This window comes from Protopterus annectens, chromosome 4.part0 (genome assembly GCF_019279795.1).
Source record: "Protopterus annectens isolate FY-2018-M chromosome 4.part0, PAN1.0, whole genome shotgun sequence".
NCBI classification, from domain to species: Eukaryota; Metazoa; Chordata; order Ceratodontiformes; family Protopteridae; genus Protopterus; species Protopterus annectens.
The window spans coordinates 187,752,384-187,774,509 of NC_056733.1; the positions used below are offsets into that span (position 1 = coordinate 187,752,384).

The following is a 22,126-nucleotide window of genomic DNA, read 5'->3' on the forward strand; positions in this document are numbered from 1 at the left end:
TATCTTCTTACCTTAGAACTTTCACTATGTTTGGTTCTGATGAGGTCAGCAAATATGTATGCAGTCCAACAACTGAGGATCTACACAGGTAGTCAATTTCGAGGAGGCCCATACGGTCTTCAGAGCAGGGGATGTATAGTATTGGTATGGGCTATTTTTTATACTGTTTGTGCAAGAATTTGATAATACTGTACTGTACTGTAGTTAGCTGGAAACACTGTATGCAATGAGACTGAGAAACAAAAGTTTTAATTACCTAAGCTTGTGATGAATAGGTATCAGTCTCTCCCTTATGGACCAAGTCTTGTGCACTTTTCAGAATGAATTCTCCAAACACTGTAGTTCATTTAATAAGGTTTTATTAGATGTTCACAATATCCGAATACTGTCTCCATTAACAGTACTGATACACAATTCAAGTTGCTGCACATCGTATTTTGATTGGCTTGAACAACATAAACTGACATAGCCTCTAGATGACCTGTTTTCTGTACTCAGGCTTGAATGTTTGACATCTCTCCAAAGTAACAGGTCGAACAAATTTACTAACCTTAATTTCCCTGCTGTCCTGAACACAGCACATTACATTGCTTTAGTCTAGTAGATTTCCTTTATTTACTGTTTAGAACCTTGGTTGCAGGCTTTGTCTGTGCTTTATTAAAGAACATTCTGTAGCTGATCTTTTCCTTGAGAAAAGAACATTCTGTCTGCACACTTTATGCTTATCTTTTTCTCTTTAATAAACAGTCTTCCATGCTTGGACAGCAAGGTTATTTTCCTTTCTACCTGTCTTTTATACATAAATGAATCACAATTTATTTTACCCTTTAGCTTGTCTGTCTAATAACTGGAGATCCCTACTATAACAGTCTGGTAAGTATGAAGCATTCTTCTTGTATTCTTGTCTAACCGATTCACTGTTTTTTATGGTCAGTCAATCACATCAAAGTTGTGTGTTAGAACAGGAGAATCAATTTGATTTACTGATTCAATTTTATTCCTAAAGAAGAAAAAATCTAAAATGATTATTGTACCAAGATGCACATAAAAGCAAGCCTAAACTAATTACCTCGTGAACGGGCACATTTCCTTTTAGGAAATGTAAAGCCTGTGCAACTATAGATTTCAGTAATTGCTTTGAACATCCAATCACCTTGAAAGAACCTATGCAGACTGCAATACTAAAAATGTATGTATTTATTTTACATTTGTTTATCAGGAAAGTCCGACATGGAACAAAGCCAATTTTCAGTAGAGGCCTGGGGAGAAACGCTCCAGACACATTTCTTTATAATGTGGGAGGAAACCGGAGCACCCGGAGGAAACTCACACGAATGCAGGGAGGACATGCAGACTCCACACAGAAGGCACCCAAGCCGAGAATCGAACTAGAGAACCTCTTGCTGTCAGGTGACAATGCAACCACTGCACCACTGTGCTGTCTGAAATGTTATATATATTGCTAGATGCAACAAATGTACTGTTTTTTATGCTGGAAAGACCAATAGATCCTTTATGGACAGAATCCTGCGTCACTTGATTGACATTAGATTATGCAATAAGACCAGTGCTCTGTCACAGCATATTTTTAAATATCCTAACTATAACTTTCATTTTATGGTGTTGAAAGTTGTATCTAAAAGTTTAAGAGGCGGAGATCTTTGTAACAGGACTGAACTGATTGAGGATGGGTGGATCAATGACTTGCAGGGAGACAAGTTACTGGGATTAAATGGGAAGGTTCCTTTTAAGCCTTACTGAAAGGGCGGAAGCTTCTGAGATGATTATTTCATAGATTCATAGAGATGATTATTTTTTCTTCATTTAAATACAAGGGAGTTCCAGTGATTCAACAGGATCTGATGAAGGCATTTGCTGAAAGCACTTATCCTGTTTTAAAGTTTTAGATGATGTATTTTACAGTTTTACGGCTTTATTGTTTTACAGTATTAACTCTAACTTTTACCCCCACTGTGGTGGCATTACTTTACTTTATTTCACTGTACATTCTAAGTCAGATATCAAATTCAGCCTTAAAGTGCTACTACAAGCATTCTTTTCTCACTTAATGCAATTCCAAATATATATATATATATATATATATATATGTATATATATATATATATATATATATATATATATATATATATATATATATATATAAAACATATCTATCACCAATTAAATACACAGATAATGTATTAAACTCTATCTTCTTACCGACTTGACCACAAAATTAAGCCCCTTTGGATAGAGTTTTACAAAATTTAAAATAATATATCAAACTCTATGTTATTACCAAGTTGACCTCAAGATCCAGTTGCCTTGGATGGAGTGTTCTAAAATTTAAGATCATTCTACTTTCCAAATCCGTCAACTTTTTAACACGGTCATCCCCTCTACATGTAACTGGCTGGCCCAACACACTAAAACTTATTGTGTCATTGGAACCCCCCAGTGCAGTTTGAAAATGTTCAGCAGCAGGACTGATATCATTATTAATATATATATATATATATATATATATATATATATATATATAGAGAGAGAGAGAGAGAGAGAGTAATAATGATATTATATTAGAAATTGCATTTGGAATTGCATTAAATGAGAAAGAAATGCTTGTAGTAGCACTTTAAGGGTGAATTTTTTACCTGAATTAGAATGTATGTAATTGGATCAACAGGGAATGTGGGGTATAAAGAAGGTGCTGGTTTTGATGTTTGTTATCCATTGAAGGTGAACTGCTGAGGTACAAGATGATATATTGCAATATTAAATTTAGCACTGCAGACTGCAAAGGTTCTGTGGAATTTGTTGTTTTTTGTTTTATTGTTTCTGCTGCTGTTTAAGTATGTAAATATAAGCAATTACTACTTAAGGCTAAATCTTTCTGTAAGGGTGTTAGTACCTGTAGTCAAAAACTAGGTACTGTTTCTGGGCCTGAGGTTTTCCAGTTAGATGCTTTTGTTAATTTTGTCTCAATTTCCCTGGCTGTTACTTCATCCCATGTCATATCATCTACATTAGAACTCCTTACTGTATCTTTTAATTCTTCTATCCATTCAGCATGTTTATGTTCAACAGGGCCTTCATATATAGTTCCCTAAAATGTACCTATTTCTTCTTTTTTAGTGATGTTTCTATTCTTTTTACTTAATTTCCTAATTTTCTACAAAACTTTTATGTGTCATCATTGAATTGCTAATTTTACTTTTATGTGAACTCTCTACATGTTTTTGTTTGTGCTATTTTAATTAATTGGAAGAGATGTATAATAAATCCTGATCTGTTCTGATATTGATTTTTAACATGTTTGTCTTTCTAAGGATTGTTGATGATCTCTTCCACTTTCTATGTTCCCCCCAATATTAATACTTCTTATCTTAGTTGCTTTATAGACTTCTCTATTTGATGTTTGCATGGTTGCATTCTGCATGGTCATTTCCTTCCCTTGTAACTCTACACATTTCTGGTAACACTTTATCTGTTATTAGTTTAGCTTTTCTGAGGTTTCTGTGTTCTAGTCTAGCCTGTTTGCAGTTAAAAGCATTCTCTAGAGTCTGCTTGCTCCTTGATCTGTTTAAAACTTTCATTTAGTGGCTACAGCTAGTAGCTGTAAAAGTTTCTCACCCCCTATTGTTGTGATGTTTCTTATACTTGGTGGCTTTGCAGTTGTCCACCCATACTGTATGTTTGATCAGTGACACTCCTCCCAGTCTAGTGTCATTAGTTCATTCAATCTAATAGAGAACATTTGTGAAGGCCAACCCACTCAGATTCTTAACATTGAATTAACTTCTGTTCCAGCTTTCTCCATTTCCAATTTACTGAAAAATAAATTCTAAGCTTGTTTCCCCCATTTCCTGTAACAAGACTAGTCCAGATACAGATTTGCTGTATCCAAGACTGTTTGTAAGCTCCTGAGGCCCCCCCCCCTTAACTAGGGTAAAACTATTCCTGGTGCCATAAAGTCTTCTCTTCAAATTTTCCCTTGCAACTAGCCAACCTTTTAGTTTTAGCACTCAAATCTGTTTCTTTGAGCTCAGCACTTGTTCAGAACTTGTTGTAAGCACTAAATAAGCTACAAATTACTACAACACTCAACTTTCCTCACTTGTCTAGAGGAAAACAGTTTTTAGTACTTAATAAATAAGCACCTATCCAGGCATGTCCAAAGGTCAGCTCCCAGTGTTTTCTCCTGTCTACCTGATGAATCTGGGCATTTTGGGGCAATGCAGCAATTGCCTCATGTACACAGACAACCCTCTCCTCCTACCATCCAACACTACAACCTGTGAGAGATGCACTTATATAGCCAAACTGGAAGCAAAGCTCTCTTCACCAAAGACTGGACTAGACAGTCAAGAGGAGAAGGTAAACACTTGCACCACATCACACTCATTACATAGTGCCTCAAAACCTAAACCACCAAAACACACACATAGAAGCACAAAACACATGCCGACATTCACATAGGCTCTCAATAAAAATCTGCCCAGACAACTGAGACCTCCAAAGCAGAAATGCAATCAACCTCCACCCCCCCAACACAACCCAAATGACACATAGTCCACAAACTTAGTGTGCCACTCAACTACAGCCCATAAGGCATAACGTACCCAACACTCTAGTCATAGGTGACTCTATAGTCAGGCACACTGAAGTTCCACTCACTAGACTAAACAAGGAGAAAGTTACTGCCAGCTGCCTGTCAGGTGCCAGGATCCACCACATAACGCATGCACTCAGGTTACTCCACAACAATTACAAATATGACTCTGTCATTGTCCATGTTGGTGTGAATGACCTGAGATGTACCTCTCTGGACTACATGAAAAGAGACATGGAGGAACTCTCTGACCTTGTAGCCCAGGCAGGTATGACCCTAGCCCTGAGTAGCATCCTGCCATCACCCAGAATGATACCAAAGTACAAGGACAAAATGATTGACTTAAACAATTGGCTAAGCTTCTGGTGTCATTCTAAGGGAATCCAGTGTCTGTCTGCCTGGGATGATATGATCGACAGCCCAGGATGCTTTGCCAGAGATGGCCTGCACCTGTTGCCCTTGGGATTCCAGATCCTAGCAAAGGAGCTTGCCACCCCTATAGTGCCTTTTTTAGGCAAGGTTCAAATGACAAATTCACCACTGTAACAGGTACAAACAAGCAAAATCTGAGGGTAATGCTACTCAGTGCTAAAAGTCTAAATCTCAAAATGCACTCACTCGAGGCACTCCTTAAAATGGAGAACATCGACATCTGTGCAGTGATAGAGACCTGGTTCAAAGCTCCAGAGAGCACCCCTGCATTACCAGGCTATAATTCATACCACACCTTTTGACCACCTAACCCAGACCGAAACACTAAAGGGGGAGGCATGTCCATATTCATTAACACCTCCAAGCTAGTTGCTCAGCATAATGCATCCGAGATTATCCAAGCTAAACTAACTCTGGGCAAGACTGCAATCCAGATTGTAGCTTGCTACTAACCCCCCCCCCCACCATGCTCTAGGATTCCCACTCCTCTTTTCTTGATACACTGGAAAATATTAGGTACAACCCAACACCCTAATAATGGATGATTTCAACTACCCCACAATTAACTGGGAAAATTACTCATGTACCAACTCTTTTGCTCAACGTTTTCTGGAATTCATGAATTCCAGCACCTTGGATCAACTTATCCACACCCCCACCAGGGGCAGCAATATCCTAGACCTGGTCATCACGAACATAGGCAACCAGTGTTCCACACCAGAGGTCAATTCCTCGTTGGTCAAATCTGACCACAAGCTAATCACCCTAGACATCCACATCCCGCCCTCACCCCCCATTAAGGAAACAACCGTAAAAAATTTCTTCAAAGCCAACTTTACACTTCTTAAGACAGAGGTGGCAAACTTCACGATACCCATGCAGATGGACAATAGAGGTACGACTGCTGAATCCTACACAAATGCACTTTATAAGCACTTACACGAGTGCATGGATTGTGCTATCCCTAACAGAACCAAGATGCTATCCTCCCAAAAAAGGAAGCCAATCTAGTGGTCTTCTGCCATAAACAAACTCTACAACAGAAGAAAGAAACTGCTGTAAAAAAGAGGAAAATCCCATGATTGGAGGAACTCCCTGGTCAGCCTCAGTAAGAAGCTGAGATCCCTCATAAAATCCTCCAAAGCTAGTTATGAAAACAAAATCTCCACTGATTCTAAAGACAACCACAAAGCATTCTATACATATGTCAATAATCTCAATGGCAGCACTCAGATCTGCTCTGAGTTACAGCACAATGGCACTAAATATACAGAACCAACTGATATTGCCAACATCCTGGCAGATAGGTTCAGTGCTAACTTTACTCCCCCCCCCACCCCCTAAAGGGCCCATCTCTATACCGGAAGAATGTAAAGTTCCTGTAATCATGGCTGTACAGGTAAAAACCTCACTCTCCAAAGCCAAGAACACAGGATCCATGGGACCTGACAACATCCCAGGCTGCCTTCTACACGAACTACAGAATGAACTGGCACCCCACCTAAGTACCATGTTCAGTCATAGCCTCACCTCAGGCTTTGTGCCCATTGAATGGTGCACCATGATGGTTATCCCACTCCACAAAGGGGAGCCAGGACAGACCCCGGGAACTACCACCCCATTAGCCAGTTGAACCTGGTCTGCAAGGCCATGGAATGTATTATCATGGAACTCATAAAGAAAGACATTATATATCTCCAAACTCTGGACCTCACACTGTTCAGGTTTGTAAAAGGCAGATCATGTCTCCTAAACCTGACAGACTTCTTTGAGGCAGTCACCAAAGCCATAGATGAGGGTAAGGTGGTTCACACAGCCTATCTAGATCTCACCAAGGCGTTCAACACCATTCCCCACTCTGGAATTATAGATAAACTCACTAAACTAGGTATAAATCCCTGTGTCACAAGATGGGTTGCCAATTGGCTTACTGACAGAACCCACACTGTCAAAGTAGCAGACTCCAAATCAGACTTCAGACCAATGACAAGTGGAGTACTACAGGGTTCAGTCCTGGGTCCTCTCCTGTTTGGTATCTACTTCTCTGAAGTACAGGCTAACACAGAAGGTCTTTGTTAAGTATATACAAGCTGTATAAGATATATACATATCTATATATGTAGTTTTATATATATATATATATATATATATATATATATATATATATATATATATATATATATATATATATATATATATATATATATATATAGCTATCTATATATCTATCGATTTATGCACACACACACACACACACACACACACACACACACACACACACACACACACACACACACACACACGTATATATGTGTGTGTGTGTGTGTGTGTGTGTGTGTGTGTGTGTGTGTGTGTGTGTGTGTGTGTGTGTGTGTGTGTGTGTGTGTGTGTGTATAGGGTCTGTATTAGATCATCGAAAATCCATTTCTGCGAACGGCATTTTCGGTGCACTTACATCAAATGTGCCGTTCATCGAACTGGTCATAGTGAGATCGCAGTACAGTGAAGATTGGAAAATTTGCCTTGTTCTCACTGTAGTGTGATCTCAGAGTTGTTATATATAATTAGCGGGGAGTATGAGATGTGCAGTCCCCCACAACAGCAGAATTACATGAATAGCATTTGCAATGAAATGCCGTTTATTGAAGGGGGGGGGGTTGATTATCTAATATAGATATATATATATATATATATATATATATATATATAAATATATATATATATATATATATATATATATATATATATATATATATATATATATATATATATATATATATATATATATATATATATATATATATATATATATATATATATATATATATATATATAGCTATATCTGTCTAAATATATATATATATATATATATATATATATATATATATATATATATATGCATACATCAATAAATGAATGGAAAAGACATACATTAAGAAAGAAATCTATCAGGAATTCAACTTGATTTCCATACTTTCCTTCTGACTTCTATAAAAGCTGGAAGGTGAGTCACTAATTTGTGCAAGACTTTGACATCCATTACATTAATTGCTTTCTATCCCATTCTTAAATATTCTTGCTATGTGTTTCTTTCGAATGTATTTTACATCAGAAAGTGCAGTGTCAATATATCAGGTAAATATTTATCACATCTCTTAGTGCTCAGTATTCAATACATTTTAAATGGAAATTAATTAATCTGTCCACTTATTGACAGCATTGTTTCTTGCAAGCAGCTAATCCTACAGAACTGATTCTTAAGTGTTAGTGAATCTGTAGGAATTAATAGTTATGCCTTAGATGTTACATGCTTTGCAGATTCACTTCTGTACTTCAAAAATCACCAATGACTGCTTGGTTGAAATGTGCTTTTACGCGAAATGTTGATTGTTACTCCAGCTTGATAATTGGCAAAGTTGTTTTTAAAAGATCAATATACTTAGATGTCTGCTCCATACTTATACCCCATCACATGTTGTAAAAGGAACATTTCCTAGAAGCAGAATACTTTCCTTGATACAGTTAAGTCTCATGGCTGTAACTCAGTGAGGAACTATACTGGCATTCTCCACCAACAGTACAGTAGATTTTTTAGAAGGTGATTGTATGACTTCATCCAAGTGATATCAGTGCTGTAAGGAGTCATATAATCTACTCAATTTATTCTGAATTCAAGTGTCACTTTTTTCATAGTTGCTCAGCAGAAATTATAAAATACTAATATAAAAATGTGGGTATCAAATTGAATAAACATGTTTTCTTTATTTTGCAAAAAAATCTAAACTTAACTAACATTTGCGAGTTGTCAAGATGGTGTAACTGTAAGCCAGCAGTTCAAAGTGCTGCTTCTAACTGCAACCCTTTAAAAATATGATAACCTGTAATTAATGACTTGCAAAGTAGCTTTGACATTGATTATTTTAAACAGAGTGGCTGCTTGAACATGTGGATTGATGCTGCGAACATGTTGCTGTCAGGGCACAGTTAATATCCTCATTATGGCCTGCTAATTATCTTCAGCTGCTTACAATACAGGATGACTTAATTCTGCTTTATTCTAATAGGGCATAGTGACAGTATCAAAAAGTAACCATGTTTATTTAATTTTTAGCATTTTGTCTTCAGTGACAGATGGTAAAAAAAGAGAAGTCCACAGTCATTAATTTAATATGCAAAATCAAACAAGCCTGATTATTAAGCCCCCCCCCCCCAATTTCAACAGAGTCTAATACAAAGCGAATGTGTTCAGACCAACAATGTGAATTTGTAACTAATGTGCATATGGATGGGAAAAGTAATCTAACTCTTAACAATAAGATTACACTGCAAGGGAGCCAGTAAATTCTCAGAATGTACATTTAACGACTAGAAGTCTATCAGAACTAATAGTAACAGCTCTAAAAAGAATTTGTCTGACTATTTTTGTATGTCGATTTGTGACTTGAATCAATCATTATTTGAATCTCATCTAGGGGCAAAATATCACGTATGGGCAGCGATTCCTTTAAAATGTCTGGCCAATTTAGTTCAATTAAATGACAATTTGAGTAATATTTCTTCAGTTAAAGAAATTTTAGATATCCAGCTGCAAAATATACCTTCAGGTTTTTACCAAACTCACAAAGAAATGTATATGTCAAAAAGTCTGCATGTAAAGACATCAGAGTTAATTTTATTACAATTTGAAGTCAATACTCTTTTGCTTTAGTAACACTAATAATTTAAGGCATTTATATTTACCTTAAAAAATTAATAACTCTTTGAAAATGTTTACATACCTTGGTGCAACCTAATATGCAGACTCTTATTCACTCAATCTTTGGCCAAAGATCAAGAGGAATGGAGGCAGACTTAGATAACTGGCGTAAGATTGCATTTACTTTAAGGACCAGATCATCCATTATTACACAGGACACATTCTCCACACTTCTCTATTTTTGCAAAGTTCATTTTCAGGCATTCCATCTGATCTGTTTAAGTCTGGTATCAAAGAAAATTTCAAAGTGTCCATAGAATAATAGTATTCCCTGAATCAGTTAAATAATATTCATTCTAAAAACAGAGGAGGATGAAAAGGTTCCAACCTGTATGTTTTACACTAATTCTAGATACTGAAATTCTCCTTGGAAGGCACAATTAATTCTGATGCAAGCATGTGTTGGTAGTACCATTCTAACTGCTAATTAACTATGGAGCTTATTGCAGTTTCACATACCAAAAAGATATTTGCCTAAATCACATTAATAATGTATTATTATCAAATGAAGACACAAGGAATTGATGGCAGCTAAACCAAAGTTGTATTCATCTTCTAAATTTAACATGGATTACAGTTGCTAATTTATCTGCACACTTCGGTTTTGAGGTGAACAAGCTCAGGCTTGCCACGCATTGGTTGATCGACTTAAAAAACACAATTTGTCATTTCTCTGTAACTCAGTTTTAAATTTTACATAGTACTCTGATATACATGTCTAAAATATTGGTTAACATTGCTTAATGATTGGTAGGACTGTATATAGGAATCTATACTTTCCCAAATGTATCCACCGGCAATTCATGCATCCTCACAATGCCGACCACCCCTCATAAGTTAAGAGTAAGTAGCAAATATTTGAGCCATATTGTATGGTCTTTGGAGATATCTCAGTTTGCATATGTATTTAAATTTTTAGAGAACTGAAATCAATCCCGTCTTTCTAGTCTTTTCTGGTTGGCAACCTAAAAAACGTATCATCTTCAAAGATAAACATAATTGTTAATGGTAGAATTGTTTAGCGGGTATACTTATTTCATATTATTGAATTGACAATTAAGGTGGTCCTTCATTAACCAAGGTATTTCATAATGGAAGGGCTCACACATGTTTTTATGGACCATTTTTAACTTATGGTGTAAGTATTAAGTTTAACAGGATTATCACAACATAATGTACTTTTGTCTACAAGAAAAGATCTTGTCACCTGGAACACCAGTCCATACATGCTCTGATTGGTGGCTTTATATTGTCTGTAATGGAAAGTAAAACATCTAGGGACTGCTTTGCTACTGACTTACTTTCTGTGGAATTTGTTGCCCTGGCTGTTTAACTTTAATTGCTGTACATGTTATGATGGCAATGTGATCATTTTAGTTATGTCAATTTTCATACTTCCCAAAATTATTAAAATATGATTGTTAAAAATATGTAACTGACATTCTGATGTCAGGCCATGCTTGTGTTTTTGTGAGCTCTATCAGTAGAAAGAAATGAGCAGTTCTAAACAAAAACAGTTTTTTAGCAGGGAGGTGTAACCAGTTTAATCATCTTTGCCATCAGTTTTATGTGTGGAAAACATACCTGACAGTTTTGCCAAGATTCATAGTTATAAAGCTTGTTATTATCAATCTATTCTCACTTAATAAGGTGCTGACTGTCAGAAGCTAATGATCTAAAAACATGAATTCTACTAACAGTTTCCTGAAAGGTGCTAAAGTAGAAATCAAGCAGAAGTAAAAAATACTCTTTGGCCATTGAGATAGTGAGTATATTCACCTTTGCTTCTGACATCCATAAGTGATGCCCATCACAAATGGCCAGTCAGATAAAAAGCTTGAAGAAAACAATGATGAAAATGTATCAGTGTCACTGTATTCTTATCAGCTGGCTGAGTTATACAGTCTACTGCCTGGACACCTCCTCGCTTCACTAATCCTAATGAATATTGAAGGGATGCGGACCACTGAACTGAGATTCTATGAAGTACATTCCATGCGAGTCCAACCCCTCTGCTGCAAGACAGTGCAATGGAGAACAGAAAGATATTTTGATGGGACTACAGACACAGGAGAAGTAGCACCTTATGAGAGTAATCAATTCATGGGGATTTCTGCTTTTTGCCATCCTATGATCTGTCTGATTTGTGGAAAAGTAAGGAGTAGAAAGCAACCATATATGGACAGTTGACAGCTTTGCATGTTTTGTGGGTAGTACATAACTGTATGTCTAAAACAGACCAGATAAATTACTATGTGGCCATTATTTTTCACTTGTTTACTTATTTTTTATCATTTTATTACATTTCAATATCTGGGATTTACACAGTCAACAAAGTGGGTAAAACAGCTGTGTGGGGATGGGGGGTTCTGTGGATGAACCTTTCTTAACAATCTTGCTATTTGCTTATTTTACATCCTTGTTAATCTGATTTTTGCTTGACTGTTATACATTTGTGTGAACCAAGTTGGAATACTTTACTGTGTCAGTTGTGCAACTGTGTGAGACAAACTTGAAAACATTATTGAGACTTATTTTATCAAAGTCAGACATCTGAGGTATAATTCATTAACAGAGTGGATATAACAAATGCTTTGAGGTAGCATTTATTGTATTGATGGAAGTAACTTACCCTGTTGTCATCTGCTCATTTTTGAGCTGTCCTGGCTTTTCAGGACTATTGTGCATTTATGCCAGCTAAGATATAATAATTTGCTGTGGCTACTATGCAGTTGTGTAAAATAAATTGGAAATACATTACTGTGGCTATTATTTTAGCACAATAAGATACATTACTTTGGAAATTCTTATTGTTATTATTATTATTATTATTATTATTATTATTATTATTATTATTACAATTTTACCACAGTCAGACTTCTGATATGCATACAAGTAGCTATATGGCTATTATTACTGGGCACAGAGCTTGTATGTGGATGGAAATGAGTGATCTTGTTTTTTTAAACCAAAAATCTTTATTAAATTATTATGTATGACACAGACAATCTTACATCCGTATGAATGAAAAACAAACCATGTTGACATAATTTTATTTGCAAACTTAACGTATCATAGACCCCATTGAAACAACATTAGTTGCAAATATAAAATGAGTGATTTTTTTTTTTGCCACAATCATTTTTTGTCAATTATTAATGTGGCTTTGCAGGAGTGATGTGCATTTTTGTAAAGGAAGTTAGAATTGTCTGCTGTGGCTATTGTTATCACTATATGGCATATAAGGTATCTACAATCAACAATATAGTTGTAATTGATTGCATTGGTGAATTATGGTTTATGCTTAAAATGTTTTGAAATGGGTATTTTTTATTGGTTAGTAAACATTGTTTAACTTCTTGATTGCAGTACCATCTTGTGCAGCCATTATTAGCCTTTCTTCTTTTGGTATTAGTTCACCTTTCTTTAGCCATTCCTTCTTCAAATCCTGGTCAATATGAGATTGTTCTAGAAGATCTCTTCACTTGCTTCAACATTTCTGGGCTTTCCAATTTTCTTTTCATATCATTTGATCCTTTTGAACTTTCAGTTGCTCTCTAACTTTTATCTTCTTCTGGAATGGTTTTAATTCCTGCATCTTAAACCGACTTTTCTTCTTGCTTTAGAACTTTCACTATATTTGGCTCTGATGAAGTCAGCAAATATGTATGCAGTCCAACAACTGAAGATCTACACAGGTGATTAATTTCAAGAAGACCCATATCTCCTTCCGAACAAGCAATTTATAAACTAGGTATGTAATGTTTTGTATATCATTTGGTAAACATGAATCATTTTTCTTGTACTAGACTTGTCTAACTGGTTCAGTGCTTTCTATGGTCAGCCAATCACACCTAAGATAATGAGGGCCAAGTACAATGGTACTATGACTTCCTTTGATCGTGATGACATGCCTTAGCTACACGGTGGTCAGAGTTTAGTTTACTGCCTGTGTTGTTAGGTTTCTCACCACTGGGTATACTTTTAGGGGAGTGCTATCAATATTAGAAATCAAATATCCCTGTAAATTATAATATTGATAGCACAACCCTAAAAGGAAACTAAGCAGTTAGGGACTTAGGAACACAGACAGATACTAACATCAACTTTGACCACTGGGTAGCTGCAGTTCTGAAGACATTCTTCTCTGTGGCCCAAATTATAAGTGAAGGCATGGCATCAAGATCAAAGGAAGTCAAAGTGGCATTGTACGCAGCACTCATCAGGCCCATAATTGCATACAGTGCTCCTTTCTGCATGTCCCTAACCAGGCACTTCCACCAATTAGAGTGGCCTCAGAGATTTCTCACTAAAAAAATACAAAGTGTAAGACAGATGTCTTATGCAGACTGACTAAAGGCCCTATCCCTTTAATCCATCTCATACTGTTTATTTAGAGGTAACTTATGCTTGACCTATAAGGCAGTCTCTGATTCAGCCCTGATGAATATGTTACATATTCGCAAGAAAATGTATAAAAGGGTCACGTGTTCCATGGACCTGAAATTTATTTGTGACTCTAACAGGACTTGTTGGAGAGACAGATTCACCTCCCAAAGGCTATCTTATCTGTGGAATAAATTTCCCATCTTCATAAAAAAAAGCTCGTCCCTCACACCCTTCAAAAAGAATTTACATAAATGGGGGGACTGTAAATTCTCTCCTGGGGTACTGCTTATGTCACTTATGGACAGAGGCAGTCTTTAAAATGACTCTGGGCTCCAGCACCCAAAGATCCACTACCCTGATACTACCCAATACCCTTATCTGGGAATTATGATATAATATTGTCATATCTTGACTATTATTAGCTAGGCTTGTAAAAGCTCTTGTGTCATTAGCCTAGTAATCAGTTATAAACCTATGTATATTAGAACAGGAAGATCAATTTGATTTACAACTTGGACTTTATTCTTAGATGTCAAAACAGTTTTCAATAGTAGTTTTAGTCTTCAAAGGTATTCCTTACCATACTTTATTTTCATTTGTTCATATTTTATTGTTGATCCTTCATCTATTCCCAAGTATTTATATTCTCACCCTGATAATGTTCCTTTGTATAACATTCTTATCCCAGGTTGATATTTTCGGGTGCTGTAGTTTTCCTTTTATAAATGTCACTTTTAAATATTTATCAAGACCAAATGTTATTTTTATATTATCTGAGAATGTTTTAACCATTTGCAGTTGTGCTTTCAGATCTTTGTCAGAGGAAAAAGTAATTGTATAAAGTATAAAGTAAAAACTGAAAAAAATAATAAAAGTAATAAAAACCTGAAAAACATATAATTAATCAAATTACAAGTCTCTCAGTGAATTTGTCCCTTAGAAAGACTTCATCAGAGCCTGATGAAGTCCCTTAATGAACAAACATTCTGAGTGGATTTTAATTAAATTAATTATATTCATTTCTGTTTTTTTATTCTGTGAAATAAACAGCTTAATTGGTTAATGGCATTAGAAAACAGAAGTAGTCTCTAAATAAACAAGAAATAATCACCCTGGAACATCCCATTTTGTGTTTTTATCCCTGGGAAAATAATTTGCCCCCTGTTATGGAACAGCTGCAGAGTGGTTTGTCTCTGTTTCATAGTCACTGTGATGTAATTGATCAATGTAGGATGTAGGTTGAATATCTGTAAGCATATTATTTTCAATGAATATGGGATGCTATCAAATTATTTTTTTTTGTAATCTCTACATACTATACTTAAATTCTACTCCTTTTTACAACTCTCCTATTATGGCTTTTTGTACCAACAAATGAGCTTTTGTTCCATATTATATTGTTTTGTTACCTTTTTGTCCTATTGTAATAATTATTTTTTCTCTAAATGGCTATAAACTCTGCCTGCATCAGTTTCAATACATGAACTGTATATTGTCAGAAGGCAATTGGTGTATAGATTTTTAGGATGGCTTGCAGGTTCACTTTTAAAGAGGGGTATAATTGTTCCTGTTATTAACTAAGTTGATGTCTATTCAGGTTGCAAATATAAGTAATTTTAACTTAAGGCTAAAGCTTTGTGAAAGGGTGTTAATACCTGTAGTTAAAAACTAGGTGCTATGTCTGGTCTTGAGGTTTTCCACTTAGTAGGTTTTGTTAATTTTTTTTCTCAATTTCCCTGGCTGTTATATCATCTTCATTAGAACTCCTTACTGTTTCTTTTAATTCTTCTATCCATTCAGCATCTTTATTTTCAACAGTGTCTTCATATAAACTTCTCTAAAATGTACCTATGTCTTCTTTTTTAGTGATGCTTCTATTCCTTTTATTTAATTTCCTAATTCTGTACAAGACTTTTTTGTGTCATCATTGACCTGCTTATTTTGTACTTTTTCCTTTTCTGAAAACCTTCCACATTTTTCTGTTTGTGCTGATATTTTAGTTTACTATTGGAAATGATGTATGATAAATAATGTTCCCTTCTGATATTGTACATTTAATTTAACGTATCTATTTTTCTAATGACTCTGTTATTAGTTTAGCTGTGCAATGGTGTATCCTATTTATTTCTGCTATAGCATATGAATTTCTCATAATAGTCCTGATTAGTGTGTTCATGTTTTACCAGTCTTCTAACATTGTGGGTCTTTTTTACTTTGTGTAATGTGTTTCTTTCATCTATCTTAATATATCTTTCCACCTCTATTAAGTCAAGAAGGGCTTCCCTTAGCCCATTTTCCTCTTGACCGAGAGTATCTTCTTTGTTAACTCTTAGTCTTCTAAAGGAGGTTCCAGAGCACCGTCATAGGTTCATAGGTTCATAGGTTCATACTAGGCTATCTGCCCAAGGGCATTTATAAGCCTAGCCCCCATAGTTATTATGTGACTGCACCCCTTTTTTTGAATAAAAAAAACTATGCCCTATTTTTTGCTCTCTGTCTGTCAAGCAAAGCTGAAGTAATCCCTGGGGGTATCTGCAATCTCCTCCATCCATTGGTCTTTCTTTCTCAACAAAACAAGACCAGAGAGGCTCTCTTGGGATTTTGTACCGGGTTTTGGGAGTCTCTGGGGGGGAGTCTTGTGATGAATCTGTCCCTCAGCCGCTCTCTATTTATAACCGTTAAGTCTCCGTAAGTCTCCGCTCCTTGTGGGTTCTGGGATCTCTAGATTTTTATCAAATCTGGGTTTGAAATCAACATTTATGTCAGTGGCAGGTATGTCGCCAGGGCAGAGTCTGAGATATGCGACATGAGACTGAATAGAGCTGGAGTTCTTTCAGTCGCATAAGACATATTTTGAGACCCTTTATCCTTTTTTTTTGGGGACTTTTTTTTTTCAAGCTGCCTCAGGTGTCTGGTCTGATACATTCGATTCCGCATTGTACTCAATCATAGGTCTAATAAGTGATGAGTACAGAGGACCCATGGGACGATGATCTCCTTTGATCTAGATGTCCCTTTTCATGATCAGGGGTGTGATATGGAAGGTTTTTAACTACTTAGCAACATGAGTGTCAAAACCAAGGCTACTGTCAACCTGGGTCCCCAGATCTCTGATGACTTTTTCTGTGCTCCCTGATTGCCACCTATATGGTAGCTAGGGGGTAGCCTTGTTTTTCATTTTTGGTATGACTATGCATTTTGGGCTTTTAACTTTCAGCCTGGGCTCTGGCACCAGTTTCTGATTTCTCCATTTGTGAGATCTGTTATCTGTGTCAGATGTGTTTTCATCATTGGCATGTTTTTGCAGTCATAGTTTTAGTTGTCACTCATAACCCTCCCTTGTCAGTTTTAACCCCTGTTGGACAGAAACCAGAGTGGACCGTGGACCCCAGGACAGGGACCTGTGCCACACCAGGGCTGCAGGCTTCAGGTCTGACATGGTGGGACACCCCTGCACCTGATGGCCAGCAGTCTCCCCCCGGGTGGGTTTTGTGATGAGTTTATGTTTTTACATTGAGTTTGTTTTTCGTTCTGATGATGAGCTGGGTGAGTTGTTGTGTGAAGGCCTTTGCCAGTATGGAGGAGGGCTATGGGGCAGGTGTGCCTTGGTCATGGGCAACCTCTGCTGTTCCCTCAAACTGGGTTATAGAAAAGGATGGATCTTTGACAAAGCCAAGTCTGCAAAGATCTGGATTCAAATTCTGCAATCCCCCTGTCTTTATTTATGAGTTGAGTTGGTATTCTCATTGCTTTATGAATTTAATTATGTCAAGCTAGGTGGCTGGTAATTTCCAGGGTCTTGGGCACTTTGCACCCGCCCCACCTAGAGGGACCACACTGGATGGTGGAGAGGGACCACACGTGCACTGGACTGTGAGCTAAAGCTAATGTTAATTAAGCATTTCTCACTGTGGGCGTGAAGTGGAGTTCATGATCACACGATGGGACCCATGGATGGCAGTGAGTTTGTGTAGTTTGCACAGTTCTCACCTGGGCTGTTTTTTGGCCTTAGGGGCTACAATCCTCTCCTCTAGATATCTGGGGAGGGGGGGGGGAGGGGATGAAGCTTTAGACCTGTTTGGGGAGCCAGTATGTTGGCAATGTGTGTTATTTCAGTATTTTTCATTCATTTTCTCTTTTTCAAGAGCCAGTACTTCTAACTCTTAATTCTAAGCTAACTTTTCTTAGGCCTTTTGATGATTTTTAGAGTCCTTTCTTCTTTTTTCTCTTAAAATTTTCTTTGATAATTTTATTTTTTTTTCTTTATTTTTTACTTTTCATGATTTAAGGTGTCTCTTTCTTTTTTATTTTTTGCTCTCTTGGGTGTCTTTCCTCCTTTTGTTGTAGAGCTTGTTTATTGGTTTGGGGGTCCCAGACTGGGCCTTGCCCTTTCCATGCCAGAGAGAGTCTTAGTTTTTTTGTTTGGTGGTGCTGATCCATGCAGTCCTGTAGGTGCTGTGGAAGGCATTTGTAAGTGATTCAGGTTTTGAGTAATGTTTACCACTGGCTCAGGGGCCTTAGAAGAAGTTACCACTGTTTTTTTTGAAGAAATCGGTTTTTGAGAAGTTTTTCACTGTGGTCTTTGTTTCAGTGAGAGGAGATCTTCAGACCTCCAGCTATTATCAGTTTGATCTTGAGTCTCCGTTATAGGGGTACTTTTATTATGTTTGATTTGATCCATTGTGATTGATGATGAGATCAAGAGTCCTCTCTCCTCTTGTGTGACTAGTTGTCAGTTGATCCATGGCATTTTGGTTTTAGAGTGTTCAGGTTTAAGTGTGTTCGAGGGTCTAGTTTAGGGTAGTTAGTATCATATAGTGGTTAGAGTGTATGAACCTGATGAGTATGTTCAATGAGATTATATTCTCCTGAGTGTTTCAGGGCTCCCAGTCTGAGAGGGTGGCCTGTAACATGCTACAAATTGCAGAGCAGCTACCAATTGCAGAGCACCCTATGGTTATTGTTGGATGATGGATGCTAACTCAAATGCATTGTGTTACCCACCTTTGGTGTGTGTTTCTCTCCTTACACCCCGGATCCTCCTTTATTGTCGGAACTGTTTGGTCGGGGGTGTTACATGGTATGGACACCAAGTCTGAAAGGTGTTTGTCGGAGGGAAGGGATGAACAACTCAGGTTTCTGTGACAACACAGACATTTGAGTTCTCCAGGAGCCTTGAGGTTCCCATTTTGAAGTTGAGACTTCTTGAGCAGCATCTTCCATATTTTTTTGTCTTAGGTCATGCAATATATTTTCTTCGCTTGCAACCTGCTTCATTTATTGCTCCTCCATATGTGGATCCATTGGCCTATCATAACTGTACATTAAATTTGTCAGTGTTATCATTCCTTCCTGCCCCTTCCCTTACTGTGCATCTTCAAATGGACTTTTGTACTGGTCTCCTTCATTTATTTGTATTGTTTAGTTTGACTTTCTGCTTTGCATAGATATGACACCGTATCCAATCCCTTTTTTGTTTCCCATGTCGATGTTTATTTTTTATGCTTTTCAAACACCTCTAGCATTTGCTGCTTACTTTTTCTTACTTATTCTGTTTGTTTTTTTTCCAGGTGGCCCAGTGTTTCCTTGTCTATATAATGATTTTTTTCTGATCTGTTCTATTAAAGATCATTAATATCTGTTTGTATCTTTTGATTGTTTATTATTGTGTAAGTATTTCTCTTTCCACTAGTTTAAGTCTTGCTAAATATCCAGCCTGGAAATTCTACCTTTTTTGCATAAGAGTAACAATACATTTGTTCCTTATCTACAGCAGCTCATTTATCATCTTTATGGCTCTTTCATAACCTGACAGTTTTTTTTTTTTTTTTTTTTTTTTTTGCAGATTTCTTTTTTCTTCCCTCATCCTTTCCCCTCCCTGAGCCTGGCCAAAACCAATTGTTGGAATTTTTCTATTTCCTGAAGATTCAACACTGCCTTTTTTTTAGTCCTTGCTTTAGTGTGTACACCAGGAGTGGAAACCTTTTTTTATCCTGTCATCCGTGCACCCATTCCACTTTTTTTTTCTTTTTGACCTACCTTTCTCTATGATACATAAAATAGAGTGTATATATCAGTATTGTCTTGGTGAAATTTTCTAAAAGCAGGGTCCACAACTAGAAGGTACTCACTAAGACTTAAGGATGAATTCAGTTCCAGGAATATAACAATCTCACATTTTCCTACTAATTTCATGTCTCTTTATTTGGACCCCAAAATTCCGCAGTGGAAGATGGCAGCAGGGAGGAGAAATGTGAAGCTAAGAATAAGGGCATGTGATGCACCAGTGGGTTGTACAGGTAACATCCATTAAGAGGTGGTTCATGGTGCTGAAATAACAACAGCTTATCAGATGGGGACACTCGGGCAGAGACTACTCTAACTGGGGGAAATGGTAAGGGAGACCTTACAACTGAGATTATATTGTCTACAAGTAAACACAGGAGGGGCAAAAGACTAAGTCCTTTAACTATGTTTAGCAGTTAGTGGTAATGATTTGTGGTGGGGCTTATCCCCAGTTTTGGTATTAATCATTTATACTAGGGACAGAGTTAGGCTAGATTAGAGGGACATTTTTTCATGAAGAATGGATGACACATGGGAGGTTCTGTGAATGGGATGGCCATAGGAAATCTTACTGCAATTTTCAGGTAGTGATTTAGTTGGGGTACAGCTGAGAATGAGTTGAACTGTTTTTTCATCTCTGAACTGTAGAAAAAATTATCATTGCTCCTTGATCAGTTGGAAACAAAGATTTACATGTCAGAAAGTGCACAGAGATGTTTCTAATTTACTTTTGGACCTTACAGTGCTTACCTTCCCTGACAGTTGTATGAAGCTGAGGGATAGCTGTAGAACTTTGAACCACAGATGATAATTCTGCAAAATAAAAACAAAATGTTACCTTTGCCTGTGAGAAAGGTCTGAATAATGTATTTACGAAAGATTACAATAATTTTCTTTAGCTATATAGTTTTTTATGTGAAGTGCCAAATCATCAGCATTTGTCCTTTCTGTTTCCTACCTCCCAGTCATGCAACCAAGATCTAAACTAATTTGCATGCTTTGTGTGTGTGTGTGTGTGTGTATGTGTGTGTGTGTGTGTGTGTGTGTGTGTGTGTAAGTGTGTAAATATTCTGCCATCATAAGATATGACTGTGGGGTATATCTGCATTGAATTGCAGACTTTCTGCTTATCGTCACAGAAGAATATCACTCAGGCTTCCTAAGGGGTATAAAATAATAAATCACACACACACACACACACACACACACACACACACACACACACACACACACACACACACACACACACATATATATATATATATATATATATATATATATATATATATATATATATATATATATGGGTCTACGTCACTTGACCTAAATCCCATTTGACTGGCAACCATTAGACCGACACCCATTTGACCTAAACTTCATTTGACTGACTCCCATTTCACTGACAGCTTACGATGCTGAATTTCAACATACTAATACTAAATCTTAAACCATAGACAAGCACAGTTAGAACACCAATAACTAACCCTTTCCAGAACTTAAAAACTACTTACCCTCTTAACAGAAACTGGGCAATGTACAACCAAACTAGGTGGAGGGCTACTTCCCCACATAACCCAAATGTGGAGGGCTGTACCCCCCTCACCCCACAATGATATATACTAACTCCAGGATCGCACTACAGTAGGGAAAAGGGCATATACATTTAACTTGCCTTACAGTACTCTACACACTGCCACTACTGCTGGGAATGCACAAAACATTCGCCAAATTACTTTAGATGCTTCCCATAAAAAAGTAAATAGACAAACCCACATTTAGAAACACTACAACCCTACTTTTCACATGACTACTGGAATTCTAACACTCAGCAATTTAAGTTACAGTAATTATTTTTATCACAAGCAAGTCAC

The 22,126-nt window shown here is 36.8% G+C and overlaps 1 protein-coding gene across 6 annotated transcripts in view; it reads right to left on the reverse strand.

The window, feature by feature from the left end:
- The window catches only part of LOC122799242, an 840,251-nt gene that overhangs the window by 400,284 nt on the left and 417,841 nt on the right, over positions 1-22,126 (reverse strand). For all 6 annotated transcript variants that reach the window (XM_044068176.1, XM_044068174.1, XM_044068177.1 and 3 more), the window contains one exon: positions 21,006-21,068. In XM_044068176.1, coding sequence (XP_043924111.1) covers positions 21,006-21,068 — 63 coding nt within the window. The remainder of the gene's footprint in view (positions 1-21,005; positions 21,069-22,126) is intronic.